Source organism: Amphibalanus amphitrite, unplaced genomic scaffold, assembly GCF_019059575.1.
Source record: "Amphibalanus amphitrite isolate SeventyFive unplaced genomic scaffold, NRLGWU_Aamphi_draft 000502F_arrow, whole genome shotgun sequence".
Lineage (NCBI taxonomy): Eukaryota > Metazoa > Arthropoda > Thecostraca > Balanomorpha > Balanidae > Amphibalanus > Amphibalanus amphitrite.
The window spans coordinates 115,342-129,063 of record NW_024881996.1 but is presented as its reverse complement, the minus strand read 5'-3'; the positions used below and the strand labels follow the sequence as shown (position 1 = coordinate 129,063).

Sequence of the window (13,722 nt, the reverse complement as noted above, 5' to 3'; positions counted from 1 at the left end):
CATTGTGCTTACAGGCTCTGTCATGTCCGACCAGCCAGACTCGACCATTACATCCACGGAGCCGCGACGGGGGCTGAGCCCGCCGCCGCGGCGCCGTCAGCCCTCCGGCGAGGTACCGCAGCCCAGCAATAGCGACCAGCGCGCCGAGCGCCGGCCGCCGGAGCGGCGCTCTCCGGAACACTCCGAGCCGGACTCGGCGCCGCGCCACCCGCCCGGAGAGCCGGCCGCAGCCGCCGCCGCCGCCGCCAGCTCCTCGGACGTCGCTTCGGCGCCGATGGTGGCGCGTGCGCCCAACTCGGCTGCGAGTTCTTCAGATGCTGCGCCTGCGCGCCCTCCGGCTCGCGCGTCCAACTCGGCAGCGAGCTCTTCGGACTCTGCTCCGACACCGAGATTGACGCCCCAGCCCAACTCGACCGCTAGTTCGTCAGACGCTGCACCGACACCAAGAGTAACGCTCCAGCCCAACTCGGCGGCAAGCTCTTCTGACGCTGCTCCCGCGCGTCCCCCGGCTCGCGCTCCCGGTTCGGCAGCCAGCTCATCGGACGCTGCGCCCGTGGCGAAACGACCACCGAGCTCAGACGCGAGTTCCTCAGACGCCACGCCTGCCCGAGCAGTCGGCAGGCCTCCAGTCTCGGCGGCCAGTTCTTCAGACGTAGCCTCGACGCCGGTGCTGAGTCGACCCCCGAGCACAGACGCTAGTTCGTCGGACACAGCCTCTCGCGCTCCGGCTCCGCGCCACACCATGACCGAGCGAGCTGGTGACGCGGCCGCCGCTAGTTCCTCGGATGTAGCGGCGGCGCGGCCTGAGAGACCGCGTGGCGCCGCCGCTGCGAGCTCTTCGGACGCGGAGTCAGCACAGCGAGTGCATGTGGTACGTGATGAGCGTCCACCGACCACCGCTGCAGCCAGTTCCTCAGATACAGCTCCGTCAGTGACGGCGGCACGAAGGCCGGTCACCGCCGCCAGCTCATCGTTCGTGGCATCATCGCCGGTAGACGGCAGTCGCTCCAATGACGCCGGCTCTGCGGCCTCATCCTCGTCATCGTCGTCGTCTTCCGGCCCATCGAGACACCGACTCTCAGACGAGGCGTGTGAGCCGGACGAGGGCGGACGCGCCAGTCCTCCTCCGGTCCGGATCCGCCACGACTCGGAGGCGGAGGCGGTAGAAGTGGCCGACAGTGCCGCGCCCGCTGCGGCCGCTCCGCTGCTGGTGACGCCGCGGCCCCGGCCTCCCCTGGCGTCGCCGGACCAGCCCGAGTCTAGTGCCGACTACCGGCCGCCGACGTGGCGGCGGAATGGCGACCAGCAGGCGGCAATCTCCAGCTCGGGCGCGGTCCGGCCGCGGCTGACCCCGGCCGCCGTGGCGCAGCACGGGGAGATCTCGGGCTCGTCGCGGGTCTCGCCTCTCAGCACGCCCATATCGCAGCACCAGGAGGTGTCCGGCTCGGCGCTGAGCGGCGGCAGCAGCAGCGGTAGCGCTCGCAGCCCGGCCGGCGCTGACTCGCAGGGTGCCGACATCAGCTCGGCGCGTAAGCACAGCCGCTCGCCGGGACACGCCGGCGGCGCCGACTCAACATTCAGCCGAGCGGCGGCTGGTCCACGAGACGAAGGCCCGGCGACAAGCAGCAGCAGCAGCGGCGGCGGCGGCAGTGGCCTGACCGGCGGCGGACGCAAGCGACCGGCCCTGGTGCCCGACTACTCCGACTCTGACTCCGACTCGGACTGCTCCTCCTCGGCCGGCAAGGCGCCGCGCCTGGACGCCGAGATCTCCACGAGCCAGGCGGTGCCCTCGCCGGCCGGGCGCCGTCAGGACTCTGGCGAGGCGGGCATCTCCACCAGTGTGTCCGAGGAGCGGGGTGAGCTCAGTCCAGACGCCGGGGAGCCAGCGCCGGGGGCTGCGCGCGCCCCCGCGCCGCCGTCCCCGTCGCCGGCCTCGCCCGGCTCGCCGGTCGCGGCCGTGGCCGGGCCGTCATCCGACTACGAACCTGCTGAGCCTCGCAAACTGAGCGAACAGCAGAGCTCGGAGGCGGTGGCGGCGGGGCCCGGCGACCAGGAGGAGGCGTCTCGCGCTCCGCCGCGGCCCGAGCCGGCCGTGAGCGGCAGTAGTGATGTCCTCGTCTGCAACGATGCCGAGGATTCCAACACGGACTCACGCATAGACTCTCACATCGACGATGATCTGCGTCCGCATCGGCGGCCACTGCTTGATGCGCTCGACGAGGATTCACGCATCGACTCGCATGGCACCGACTCTGTGGATAACACGGACTCACAGCTGGACTCGATGGAGAATGATGACTCGCGGATTGACTCGCACGAGAACGCCGACGACTCGCTGAACGGGTTCGGCGGTGCAGTGAGCTCAGCCGAGCCGCAGGGCACGTGTCAGAGTTCGGGGGACCCTGAGGCGTCCGGCTCTCCTCCCGGGGCGGGAGAGGCGCCGGACGCACATCCCTCCGCCGCCGCCGCCCCGGCCTCCGTACCCGCCACCGCCGCCCCGGTCTCCACACCCGCCACCGTCAGATCATCCACCGCCGCGCCCGCCACTGCACCTGCCATTACATCCACCGCTGCTACCGCCTCCGCGCCCGCTAACGCATCCGCCGTCACCGCCACGGCCACTGTATCAGCCACTGTCGCCGCCACTACCGCCACCGCTACTGTATCTGCTACCGCTGCTGCCACCACCTCGCCATCAGTCGCTGCTACTGAACGTGACGCCGAGTCTGCTGGAGACGCTGCATCCGCATCTGCTTCTATTGACGCCGCCTTCGGTTCGGTGGACGCGCATCCTGCATCACCACCAAAGGCAGTCTCGTCTGCATCTTCTTCAGTTCAGCCTGCCTCTGACTGTGTCATATCAGACGCAGCACAGCCCGCAGAGGTCGCCACTGTTTCTGCACTGACGAGTGGGCAGCCAACAGCCGAACCAGTGCTAGAATCATCAACTGAGAAAGCCGTGGCCAATCAGAAGACTGAGAGTGACCAACCGATAGCCGAAGATGTCAGTCAACCAGTCGAGACTGCCCCTTCAGCTCAGCCTAAAACGACTGACGCTGCCTCCCATTCGGCTTCAAAGCTTGGGTCGAAGGGAAGTGTTGCCGAATCTTCCAATAGTCCGCCAGCGTCGGCTGCCTCAGCTCCCAAATCTCCGTTGGAAGAGCCAAAGACCTCTGATGCTCCTTCAGGAACTGTGAGTAAACCGAACCCGAAAGCTGATGACGCTGAGCATTCGAAGGAAGAATCTAAACCAGGTACTGAAGCTGCCACATCTCAAGCCCAGGAGCCTGAACCTGTTGCACCGGCTTCAGATAAAACACCAAAGTCGGAAAGCTCCGAAAAGAATCCCGAGGTAGAAGATCCAAAATCAGCCTCAGCTGAGTCGACTGAAGCACATAAGTCGGGCCTCTCTACCGCAATGGTGGTCGGTGGCGATGATGTTGAGATGACAGATGCGAGTAAAGAGGTAGTTCAGCCGCCAAAGAGGGCCCAACAAGCTCCACCAGCTGTTTCTAGTGCATCAGCTTCAATGGCCTCGCTGCGGGGATTCAGGAAGACGCCTCGAGTCTCTCCAACCAGTGAAACGCCGCCCACCAGCGCGCTCTCAGCAGACCAGCCAGAACCCGCGAGTGTCGAGGAGGCGTTGTTCGGTGGCAGTGGTGACCAACCCAGCGGCGACGTAGTGTCATCTGTCGACTCAGGGACTGCGGCTGCTGACGTGCCAGCAACAGATACAGTGGAGCCCATGGATGTGTCTGAGCCCGTGGTCTCGGAGCCTGTTCTCTCGGAGCCTGTCGCTTCAGAGCCTGTCATCTCGGAGCCCGTCATCTCAGAGCCCGTCTCGGAGTCCGTCCCTGAGTCCGTCTCAGAGGCTGCCTCAAGACCAGTCTCTGAATCTGTCGCTTCAGAGCCTGTTTCTGGATCTGTTGCCGCGGAGCCTGTCGCTTCAGAGCCTTTCTCTGAGCCTGTCGCCTCAGAGCCTGTTTCGGAGCCCGTCGTCTCAGAGCCCAGCTCGAAGCTTATCGTCTCAGAGCCTGTCTCGGCGCCTGTCGCCCCAGAGCCTGTTTCTGAGCCCGTCATCTCAGAACCCAGCTCGAAGCCTGTCGCCTCGGAATCTGTCATCTCAGAGCCTGTTATCTCAGAGCCCGTCATCTCAGAGGCTGTCATCTCAGAGCCCGTCATCTCGGAGCCCTTGCCTGAAGCGTCAGTAGTGGCCATCTCAGCTACGACTTCTGATGATTCTGCGACCACGCCAGCAGCTTCTAAAGTTTCAGATGCCCCTACGGCAGTGACAGAGAAAACAACCAACAACCGTGACGACCTACCATCAGACAAAACTGCTACGAAGGCTCCCGCCGCTGCCCCACAAGCGCCCTCCAAGGACGAAAAAGCCCCGGACGTTGCTGCGTCAGACAAGCCGTCGCCCTCTGTTGCGACAGCAGCTGAGGATTCGTCTGCTGTCGCCGCAGCTGACAAGTCATCCGTCGGGAAGACTTCGGAAGACGGTGTTTCGGCTGTGGTGTCGGAGACTCCCAAAGGGGCGTCTGTGGCCGTGTGCCCAGCAGCTGCAGCAAAGCAAACACCAGCCCCGTCGCTGGACTCGGGTAAGGACTCTGACGAGAAGGCGGAGAACTCTAACATGTGTGCTCCATCGGCGGCGGCCGTCGAGGCATCATGTCCGTCTGCATCAGCAAGTGATGTGCCCGCTCCAACGACTGAAAAGGCTGCCGAGAAGGTTCAGGCAGAGCCCGCTCCTCATACCGAGTCGGCCCCTGATGTATCAAAAGCTGCTCCTGCTACCAAAGATGTGTCCTCTGAAGGCGCTCCGGAAGGCATGCCGCCGCCGGAGAAGGCCACCTCAGAGGGTGGCGATGCTACAGCCGTCGCTACACCGGCCGCTGCTGTTAAAGACGCTCCCTCCACAGAGGACAGTTCCAAAGTTCCTGCGAGTACCCGGCCCCGGCGACTCTCCCTGCGTGACCACGGCCAGCCTGAGCCGGGTGCTAAGGCGGCGCCGGGTAGCCGCTCGCCCCGCCAGTCGGCCGCCGAAACAGGACGCCGCGAATCAGCCCGCTCACCACGCTCCGACGCTGGGAAGTCACCGCGCAGACACGCGTCGGTCGAGGAGGCCGCCGCAGGGACCGCGGCGAGCGGAACACGCGCCCGACGGCAGACGTCGCGCGACAGCGAGGGTATCGCTGCCATCGACGCGTTCCTGCGCGAGACGGAGCCAGTGGTGGAGGAGGACTGCACTCCGGCAGCGTCTGGCTCGGACGGTACGCCCGTAGTGTCGGACGCCTCAGTCTCCGCCGCGGATCCAGCGGTGCCCATCAAACGCAAACGAGGCCGACCGAGGAAACACCCGCGTCCGGGCCCGGCTGTAGCTCGTACTCCGTCAGTCGCTGCCACTCCGGGAGCCTCAGCCGCCCCAGCCGCTACCCCTGCCACGCCGGCCGCTGCTGCTGCTCCAGACGCCGCCGTGGCCACGCCAGTACGGAAGAGCGGCCGGCCGCGCAAGAAGAAACTGTCCGAGGATGAGCGAGAAGAGATGGAGCAGCGGCGACTGCAGCACGCCAAGGAGAGGATGCTGGAGGGACGCACCCGCACGCAGTCCAGCTGTAGCACGGGGGAGGACAAGCTCAGGTCGTCTCGTGCCGCGGCAAAAGAGGTCACGAAGCCACCTGTGGTAGCTACCCCAGCAACTCCGACGCCAGTGAAGGGGAAGCCAGGGAGGAAGCGTAAGAACCCTGTGGTTGAGCTGGCGACCTCTACGCCGCTGTCGGAGGCGGCGACGAGCGCAGACACGGGCGTCTGGCAGGTGACGGTCGACCCCGGCGAGGCTGAGGGAGACCGCCCGCCCATCAAGAAAATACGACTCAAAAAAGGCCAGTTTTCAGATGTATTCTGCTTCTTTGTACGAGGCTTTTCAGTATTTTTATTCGTAGTTTAATTTGATTCTGTTTGGGATTTGTAATTTTGATCGATTCTCAATCAACTTATTCTTTCGGAACTTAACGTGGCTAGCTAAATGTCAAAGATAAATATTTTACGATAAATAGCAATAAGCTTATCCAAATAGTGATCACCAGAAGCTCTCGATTTATGTAGCTGGTGATGGTATGGGGACATTGGCCTTACAATTATTGGCCTCTTTTTATCCGACAGATGGTACGCCTGCTAAAATACCCGGCCGTAAGAGCAAGGCGGCCAAAGCACTGGCTCAGGCACTCCTGCCGCCGAAGGAGGAGCCCGCCGAGGAGCCCGAGGTTCCTAAGGACACAGAGGTCAGCCCTGACCCGGTCATCGCTGACACACCAGCTGCGCAGCCCAGCGAACCTCCAGCGGCAGTCGAGATGGAGGAGTCCAAACCGGAGGTAGAAGAGTCCAAACCGGAGGTGACTCTGTCCGCTGCGGAGGCGCCAGTGGAACCAGAAGCCTCAGCGTCGGAGGACACCGAACCGGCCTCCAAACGAGCCAAGACGGAGCGTCCAAAGCGGGAGAAGAAGCACAAGAAGTACCGCGGTGGGCGGGGTGATCATCCCGCTCCTCCATCGCCTCCGCCAGCTGACGATAACGCCATGATGGACGCGGAAGACGCGCAGCTTTCGCCTATCCCAGCGGCGTCGGCGGCGGGCGGTCCCACGACAGATTCCGTGCCGGCTGACGTCTCTGTTTCTGAGCCTGCTCCTGCCGTGGCGTCAGTGTCGGAGCCGGTGTCTGAGGCTCCGTCGGCGGCTCCCTCTGAGGCGGCTCCCTCGCCGGAGGAGCCCGTGGCTCCCTCTCCTGAGGAGCCGGCGCCGCCGCGGCCGCCGCCGGTCCCCACTCGGCCCCTGCCGCTGGATGAGGACTCACAGAGCAGTGTCCGCTCCGTGGGAGGCACGCGCAAGGCGCGCAGTGAGGTCTTCGATCTGAGCAGGTGAGTGATCTGCAAACGAGTTGTGAGTGTTAGTACCTGCAGTTCAATAAGCACGTCTGCATTTTTATGACTTTGTTGTGTGATAGCCATTTTACTGATACATACCATTCGATTGAAAATTATAATAGTTTCAAGCTCTCATCTAGTCTACTACATTTTTCCTTGAAATTGAATATATTTTACCCTCCAATAGCCCATGTAGTTGCCTTCTGTCCCATGACCGTAAATATCTTCGCTGGGTGCCTATGGTCATTGCGTCACCTGACCGTCGCCGTTCTCCGCTCATTTTCCAGCCAGCAGCCGCTGCCTGCCGATCAGCTCTATGAGTACCGCTGGCCGCGGGATGACCCGCGCGCAGAGATGTACATGCTGCAGGAGCAGGTCTCCTCCTTCCTGGACCTCGTGTCATTCAGAAGACGGTACCCCGGTAAGTGAAACAGGGACTAGATGTGTGAAGGGTGGATCGGATGAGACGGGTCTAAGGCTAAGCTAGGCGATTTCAATCACTCCGTGGTCCGTGCTTTATCACTTCCATCGCTCTTTGTTTATTCACTACGACTCCGTTTATGATAACACACCACACTTGTACCATAACTTATGTAATGCTCATTAGATCTATCACATATTTAAAAGCTCCACAATGATGCGCATGATAGTCATTGTCCTACAAACATGTCAGTCACTCTAACCATACCAACGCTCGACTATTACCTAACTTCGTTCGCTAACCCACCGTTTTTCAGACCTGCCGCGGCGTCCGGTGGAGGCCGAGGAGCGCGCCTTTCTGCTGGAGCAGCGGGCCGTCACCGGGACACTGGCCGAGCTCGGTCTGACCGCCCTGCGCAGCGGCGACGTCATGGACGTGCTCTTCCAGGACTTCCCCGAGAAGTACGAGGAGTTTCGGAGAACGCTGGAGGAGCGGAAGGTGCTCGAGGTGCAGAAGGCGCAAGGTGAGACGGCTGGGACGAGTGAAGATGCTGGTGGGATGTCATTGTGTTGGGTGCAGATTGGCTGCTTGAAATAATGACGATATTACCCTTTTCGAGAACTATTAGATTTTCACTCAATATTTCGACTTTTGCCATCAATCAATACTTACTGACTACGCTAACAAGTTATGTAACTCTGAAATGCATTACTCTGAGTAATGTATGGCTTACCGCTTCTTACTTCGGGGGCGTAAAGTGGCTATAGCAGCCGATGCGTCCTAAGTTACCAACAAGCAAACACGATTTTTTTTTGTTTAGAGGGCATGCCTTGGTGCTGTTACTGAGTTCCCCTCGCCTCCCGCCCCTCAGCGAGCTACACGCCTGCCGAGGTGGAGAAGAATCGCCTGCAGGCGTTTGTGCGGCAGGCGGCGCGGCAGGCGGCCGCCTGGAACGCCCAGCTGAACCGCGACAGGCGCGAGGAGCGGCGCGCCTCGTTCGACCTGCAGACGTTCGCGGTACACTACCCGCAGCGTCGGAGACCGACGGCGCCGGCAGCGGCCCGGGTCGGCGACTACCCGGTGGCCGTGCTGCCCGGACAGTTCACCGACTACTACCGCAGGTGGGTGCTGGGTAACGCACAAACTATCGTGATACTGATACAATTAATCACAGACTTCTCTATATATGGACTGTGCGCTGATTTGGGAAATCAGCATTGGAGGCCCAAATTTCTGAAGCCGTAATATGAACCCATATGTTGTAACACAATACCCTTTTATTGTTTCCTGTCGACAGGCTGAATTTTATGTAATACATTTTGTTTTTGTACTACCTATTGCTCGTAGCTCAGAATAAGAAAGGCTTCTGGTCGATATGAATCTGTATTGGAACATCATTTCACGTTCATCGACACCCATTGATGTCCTCATGTCAAGTTCATCTCACATTGCACCAGTGGACTTGAAAATGGCGTTAGTCCATTTTCACCGCGGGATCCAGCGAGAAAGGGTGGCTATCATCCCTTTCTTCTTCCCCCGTGTGCTGGATTGTTCACATCTCTGACATGGCTGGCTACAAACTCGCGCGACAGTGCACCGACCACGCTGGTGGTAAAGGTTGGCGGTAATGCCGATGGGGGACTTTACGGGAAAATGTGTGTCTGCTGCAACGGTGTCTTCACTGTTCTTCTCTGCTACCCACTTTTTCGCACCACGCATCTACACATAGTCGCACTTTCACACATTCGCACATGCGCATCACCAATTGCAACGTATCCCTCCGTCAGCTCGTTTTCCACTCGCTGCTGAATGATAAGGCGATAGCTCTTGTGACGGTCGTTCCCATCACGTTGTCATGCTGTAGCTATTGTTGCTTTTATTGTGTCCCTTCGTCCCATGGAGACGTAGCCGAGCAGCTCTGAAGGACCTGTGGGCGGCCCCCAGGGCCACCATGATGCTGCCGCTCCGCGCCTCCTCCATGTTGGGGTTGATGGTCGCCATCAGGCGATGTCGGGTGCCCATCAGAGCTGGGCACCGCAGGAGGACATGCTTGGGCTGTCCGCCTCCTCTCAGCAGACGGGTAGAGTGCGGCTCTGCATTGTCGGTCGTCGCACTGGTTGCACCCCGACAGCCAGGAGGGCGCCAACCCGACTCTGTGGCGCCATTGGGAGGAGCTTGTCCAGTGGCCGGCGCGGAGCTGGTGGATGTCCACCGCCGCTGGCCGGTCGCCGCCGGCAACGGTAGGCGGGAGTCGATCCCCGTCAGCTGGTGGAACTAGCCGGCTGGCCAGGCCCCGACGGTGCGAGCCCTCGCCACTCTGGCGGCGGCCCAGTGGGCCTTCTGGACGTCTATAAGGATTTGTTTTTAGTCGAGTATGTTTGCCTTCTTGGCGATGGTGTCGGCCCTCTCGTTGCCTTCCAACTTGCATTGTGAGGGCATCCACTGTAGGTAGACCAACAGGCCTCCAGCTGTCAGTCCCCAGAGGGCTCTCCAGATGTCCACTCCGAGCGAGGAGTGCTGGGCGGCCCAGCCACCTCGGATGGCGACGAGGGCGGACTGCGAGTCGGTGCAGGCTACGATGGTGTCTTCGGCGTGCGGCAGGTTCTCCAGCAGCTAGGAGAGAACAGCTCGGAGGGCGACCATCTCAGCTCGGAAGCTGGAGCACAGGTAACCTGCCGGGGCGCGGATCGAGTGCTCTTCCCCGTTCGGCCAAACGATTAGTGCCCACGGCGCCTCCGTCATATTCTGTAGCTCGTTAGTTACAGTATGCTCTTCGCCCTTGGCACATTTCTTGGCTTTTCCATTAATAATGTCCACAGCTGGCCTAGAAATGGTGACCTGCCAGTTTCCTGAGTTATCCAAAGTAGAAGTTCCTGTAATAACAGGCCACCACCGGCACAGATGTTTGTCCCAGCTACTTATACTCCAATCAGTCCTATGCATCTTGTTTCTGCTCCACCGCTATTTTTCCGTCCGTTCTTGGCAGACTGGCGTATTCTTGAGCTTCCCGATCCCGATGCAAGTTTTGCGGTAACATTTAAGAGCGGCAACCTTCATCGTTTAACATTGATGCGAAGGGTACGAATTCCATCATTTCATCGAGCATTCTTCCGAGATGATTTGATCCAGACCATAATGAACTACAACCCCATACGACACACTGGATAAACTTCATTGTTTGATTGAATAAGCTTACTTCTTTTGGATGTCGTGGCGTATCACTGCCATGGGTATGGCATTATTTAGCGCGGCGTAGCTTCGAACTGCGATGGCGAGTTGTTCTTTTCACATTAACTGCTGTCAAGTTAAGTCTTTGTAGCTCCTTTCAGTGAGTCTTTTTTTTTTCTCCAGAATAAAATAAGGCACTAGGCATTATAGGAAGTATGCTGAGACTGGCGCCGTCGATAGCGTCCTGTTTTTCTTCTTGCTGTGTGAGTCTCACAGGAGTCAGTGTTTGCAAAAGTAAACTTGCAAATCTGATTGTCCTCAGCGTTATCTCTTATCTCGATTGATGGTTTCGTCTGTGAACATTTTTTCCTTTTAGTTATAAGGGAGGCTAAAAAGTTGCCTTTTTGCTAGAAATTATGTTTCGTTTCACATTTTTCTTGCCCTGACTCTGGCTTGAAACCCGGAATGACATCTTCGCACCACACGTTTTCTGATCCGGTCGTGATGAGGTAGTGATCGATAATATTCTTTCCTTTTTTGACCATTTTTTCGAGCTATTTCTTACTTATTTTTACTGCTTCTTGTGGCCCTATATAATGTATCGTTATTTCTCAAAACCCTTTTCAAAACCAACGTAAATGACTAGTTCCGACAAATTAGCAACGACAACCAACAATGCAACCAACATTCAAAAGCAAGAAAATGCGCGCTGCATTGAAAGAACGGCTGCATTTGTGAAGTATATACCTCCAGCGTGAACAAATGGCTAACTGAACGAGAAAACATGTTCTCATTTATATACATTTATTTCTTATTTATTTTGAATTCAACAAAAAAAATGTAATCTGACAGGTAGATAAAATTATGGGCTGTCCTATATCCAAATTTGTAAATATTCTGACACCCTTTTCATTGTAAAAAGATGGATAAAAGTGCACTTATTTTTGGGCCTCCAATGCTGATTTCCTCGGATCAGCGCACAGTCCATATATAGAGAAGTCTGTGAATTAATATAACTATACAAGTATACAGGCTACTGTCCGGTAGGCGGGTACTGTGTTACAGACTACTGTAACTGCAAGCAGGTACCTACCGGCCTGCATACCTATCACCTACTTCTAGTTACCAGCGGTGGGCACTGGGTGATAACTTTTACTGCAGCTGCTTGGTACCAGGTTACACACAGTAGTCACTAGTCCCAACCCATGCCGGCAGCTGTGATTGCTCCAATATTTCCCCTCTACTACGCATCCTCAACGTCCCCTCACTCTCTGGCCCGTCTCACTGACTCGCTGACTCAGTTACTTCGGCTCTGTCCCCATTAGGTACCTACTCCAGTCTCGACCTGAAATACTTCCCGTTGAACACAGTACATACCTATTACCTGGCCGGTGTGTTAGCTCTGACTCAGTGACTTACTGTCGCCGCTGTCCCTTCCAGGTACTCGAGCGCCGACCTGAAGTACCTGCCGGTGAACACAGTGATGGGCACAAGGCCGGTGGAGGAGCTCGGATCAGACGGATCAGACTCGGAGATGGGCGACTGCGGCTCGGATGGATCCAGGTAACCGGGACAGCGGACGGACGAGACACGGGAAGGGGAGGGGTGGCTGGACTTACGGACGGACTGACTTACGGGACGCTGGGGCGGGGGAGGGAATGGTCAGGCTGGGTGAATGGACGGACTCGAGACAGCGAGCTAGGCAGTGAGGAGACTGACGGACGGACATAGCTTAGAGACAAATTTATGAGGCAGTAAAAGTATCGTGAAACGAACGGACGGACGGGTGGGCGTCAGACGGCCCCTGGCGCGAAGACTAAATTCAGACACTGGTCGGATTACCGGTCGGATGTTGACCGCAGGCTCGGGAAGGGGTTCAGGCTAGCTAGCTATCGACCCAGTGTCCTGATTTTCGTGAATTTGGGTGGAAACCCACAACCGAACAGATTCTCTTTGCGACGTCCCGGAAAGCTAAACGACGTCCCTGACAGATAAAAGTCGACAGGTATATCGAACACCAAAAATAAACAACAAAAAGAAATATCACCTCTGTGGCCCAAAAACACGGCTATGCAAAATCACAATAAATACATATATCACAAGACCTCACAAACCCACTCTTATGTACTCAACTCCCCTTTCCTACACCGCTGGCCAACTGCGATGAGATGAGAACCGATTGACATATTCGTTGCTCTTATCACCACATGTACTCAATCTCAATGCGATTTTTTGTCCCATCTCTCAACGATGCACAGCAGCTGACACAATTTCAAACGTCAATGTGACCTATTCTTAATTGGCTCTATCATTCTTTTTGAAGATAATCGATAAATTACTGTCGTGAAAGTGTGCTCTTATCTTTAAGCTTATTTTCTGGTGCAGTATAATAACGATGACTCAGTGCCTTTAATTAAAAATACTGGTCACTTCTCAAATAAAATGTATGTCATGCGCTGGCTAGCATTGACAGAGCGATAGCTTAGCAATGAATCGTCGTGATTTATCTAACCCTATTGGCGTGAGTAAACCCTGGTCAAGGTAGCAGCGAAAGTGAAACACCAATACCGATTGGCCCATCATTTTCCATAGCAGATTCTGCACTCGACAATGCGAAAAACACTTGTGATATCTATTGAATGAGGATTTCCTTTTTGGTTATGCCATTACTCATTTATATTCCTCTTCTTTTGTATGCTTCCCAGAGACGGCTGCTTTCGTGAACGATATGGCTGATCTCTTGGCCGTAGTTTTTGCGTTCGTTGGGTGCTTGTCGCATTGGCGATGAATCATGATGGCCTTTGTAGACAATGATTCTGTTCTTAGTGCTTTGAGCTGGGATTAGCGATTTGGCGATTGATCATGCAACAGTTTGTCGCCTTTTCGCGCCGACAGATGCTTGCGAAGATTTTTCTCTTGGCTCGCTATCTGAATTATTGCAGTTGGTGCGAGCTTGGTCTAAGTACCGCTTTAGTACATGGAAGGTGGGGAAGGAGACACTCCCGGCTAGTTTGCTTCTCCCTGGCCATTGAGTTGCTGCCCGCAGCCGTGTGGCTGACCCGGTGCTGTAGCTCTTCACAGCACCGCTCACTTTTATTTCTGGCCCGCTCTCGCGTCTGTTAGAGTTGCTCTGTCTCTGCACCGCTCTTTGCTCTGTTTTTCTGACTTCCACGCTGTATTCTATCGTTAAGTTGCCCGCGCACGCCCTAGT

The 13,722-nt window shown here is 57.3% G+C and overlaps 1 protein-coding gene across 3 annotated transcripts in view; it reads left to right on the top strand.

Moving 5' to 3' along the window:
* LOC122392801 (pneumococcal serine-rich repeat protein-like) overlaps positions 1-13,722 on the top strand; it is a 101,790-nt gene that overhangs the window by 327 nt on the left and 87,741 nt on the right. For all 3 annotated transcript variants that reach the window (XM_043388073.1, XM_043388072.1, XM_043388075.1), the window contains exons 2-7: positions 15-5,885; positions 6,166-6,916; positions 7,210-7,343; positions 7,660-7,866; positions 8,215-8,464; positions 11,952-12,074. In XM_043388073.1, the coding sequence (XP_043244008.1) occupies positions 23-5,885; positions 6,166-6,916; positions 7,210-7,343; positions 7,660-7,866; positions 8,215-8,464; positions 11,952-12,074 (7,328 nt within the window). In that variant the 5' untranslated portion in view covers positions 15-22. The remainder of the gene's footprint in view (positions 1-14; positions 5,886-6,165; positions 6,917-7,209; positions 7,344-7,659; positions 7,867-8,214; positions 8,465-11,951; positions 12,075-13,722) is intronic.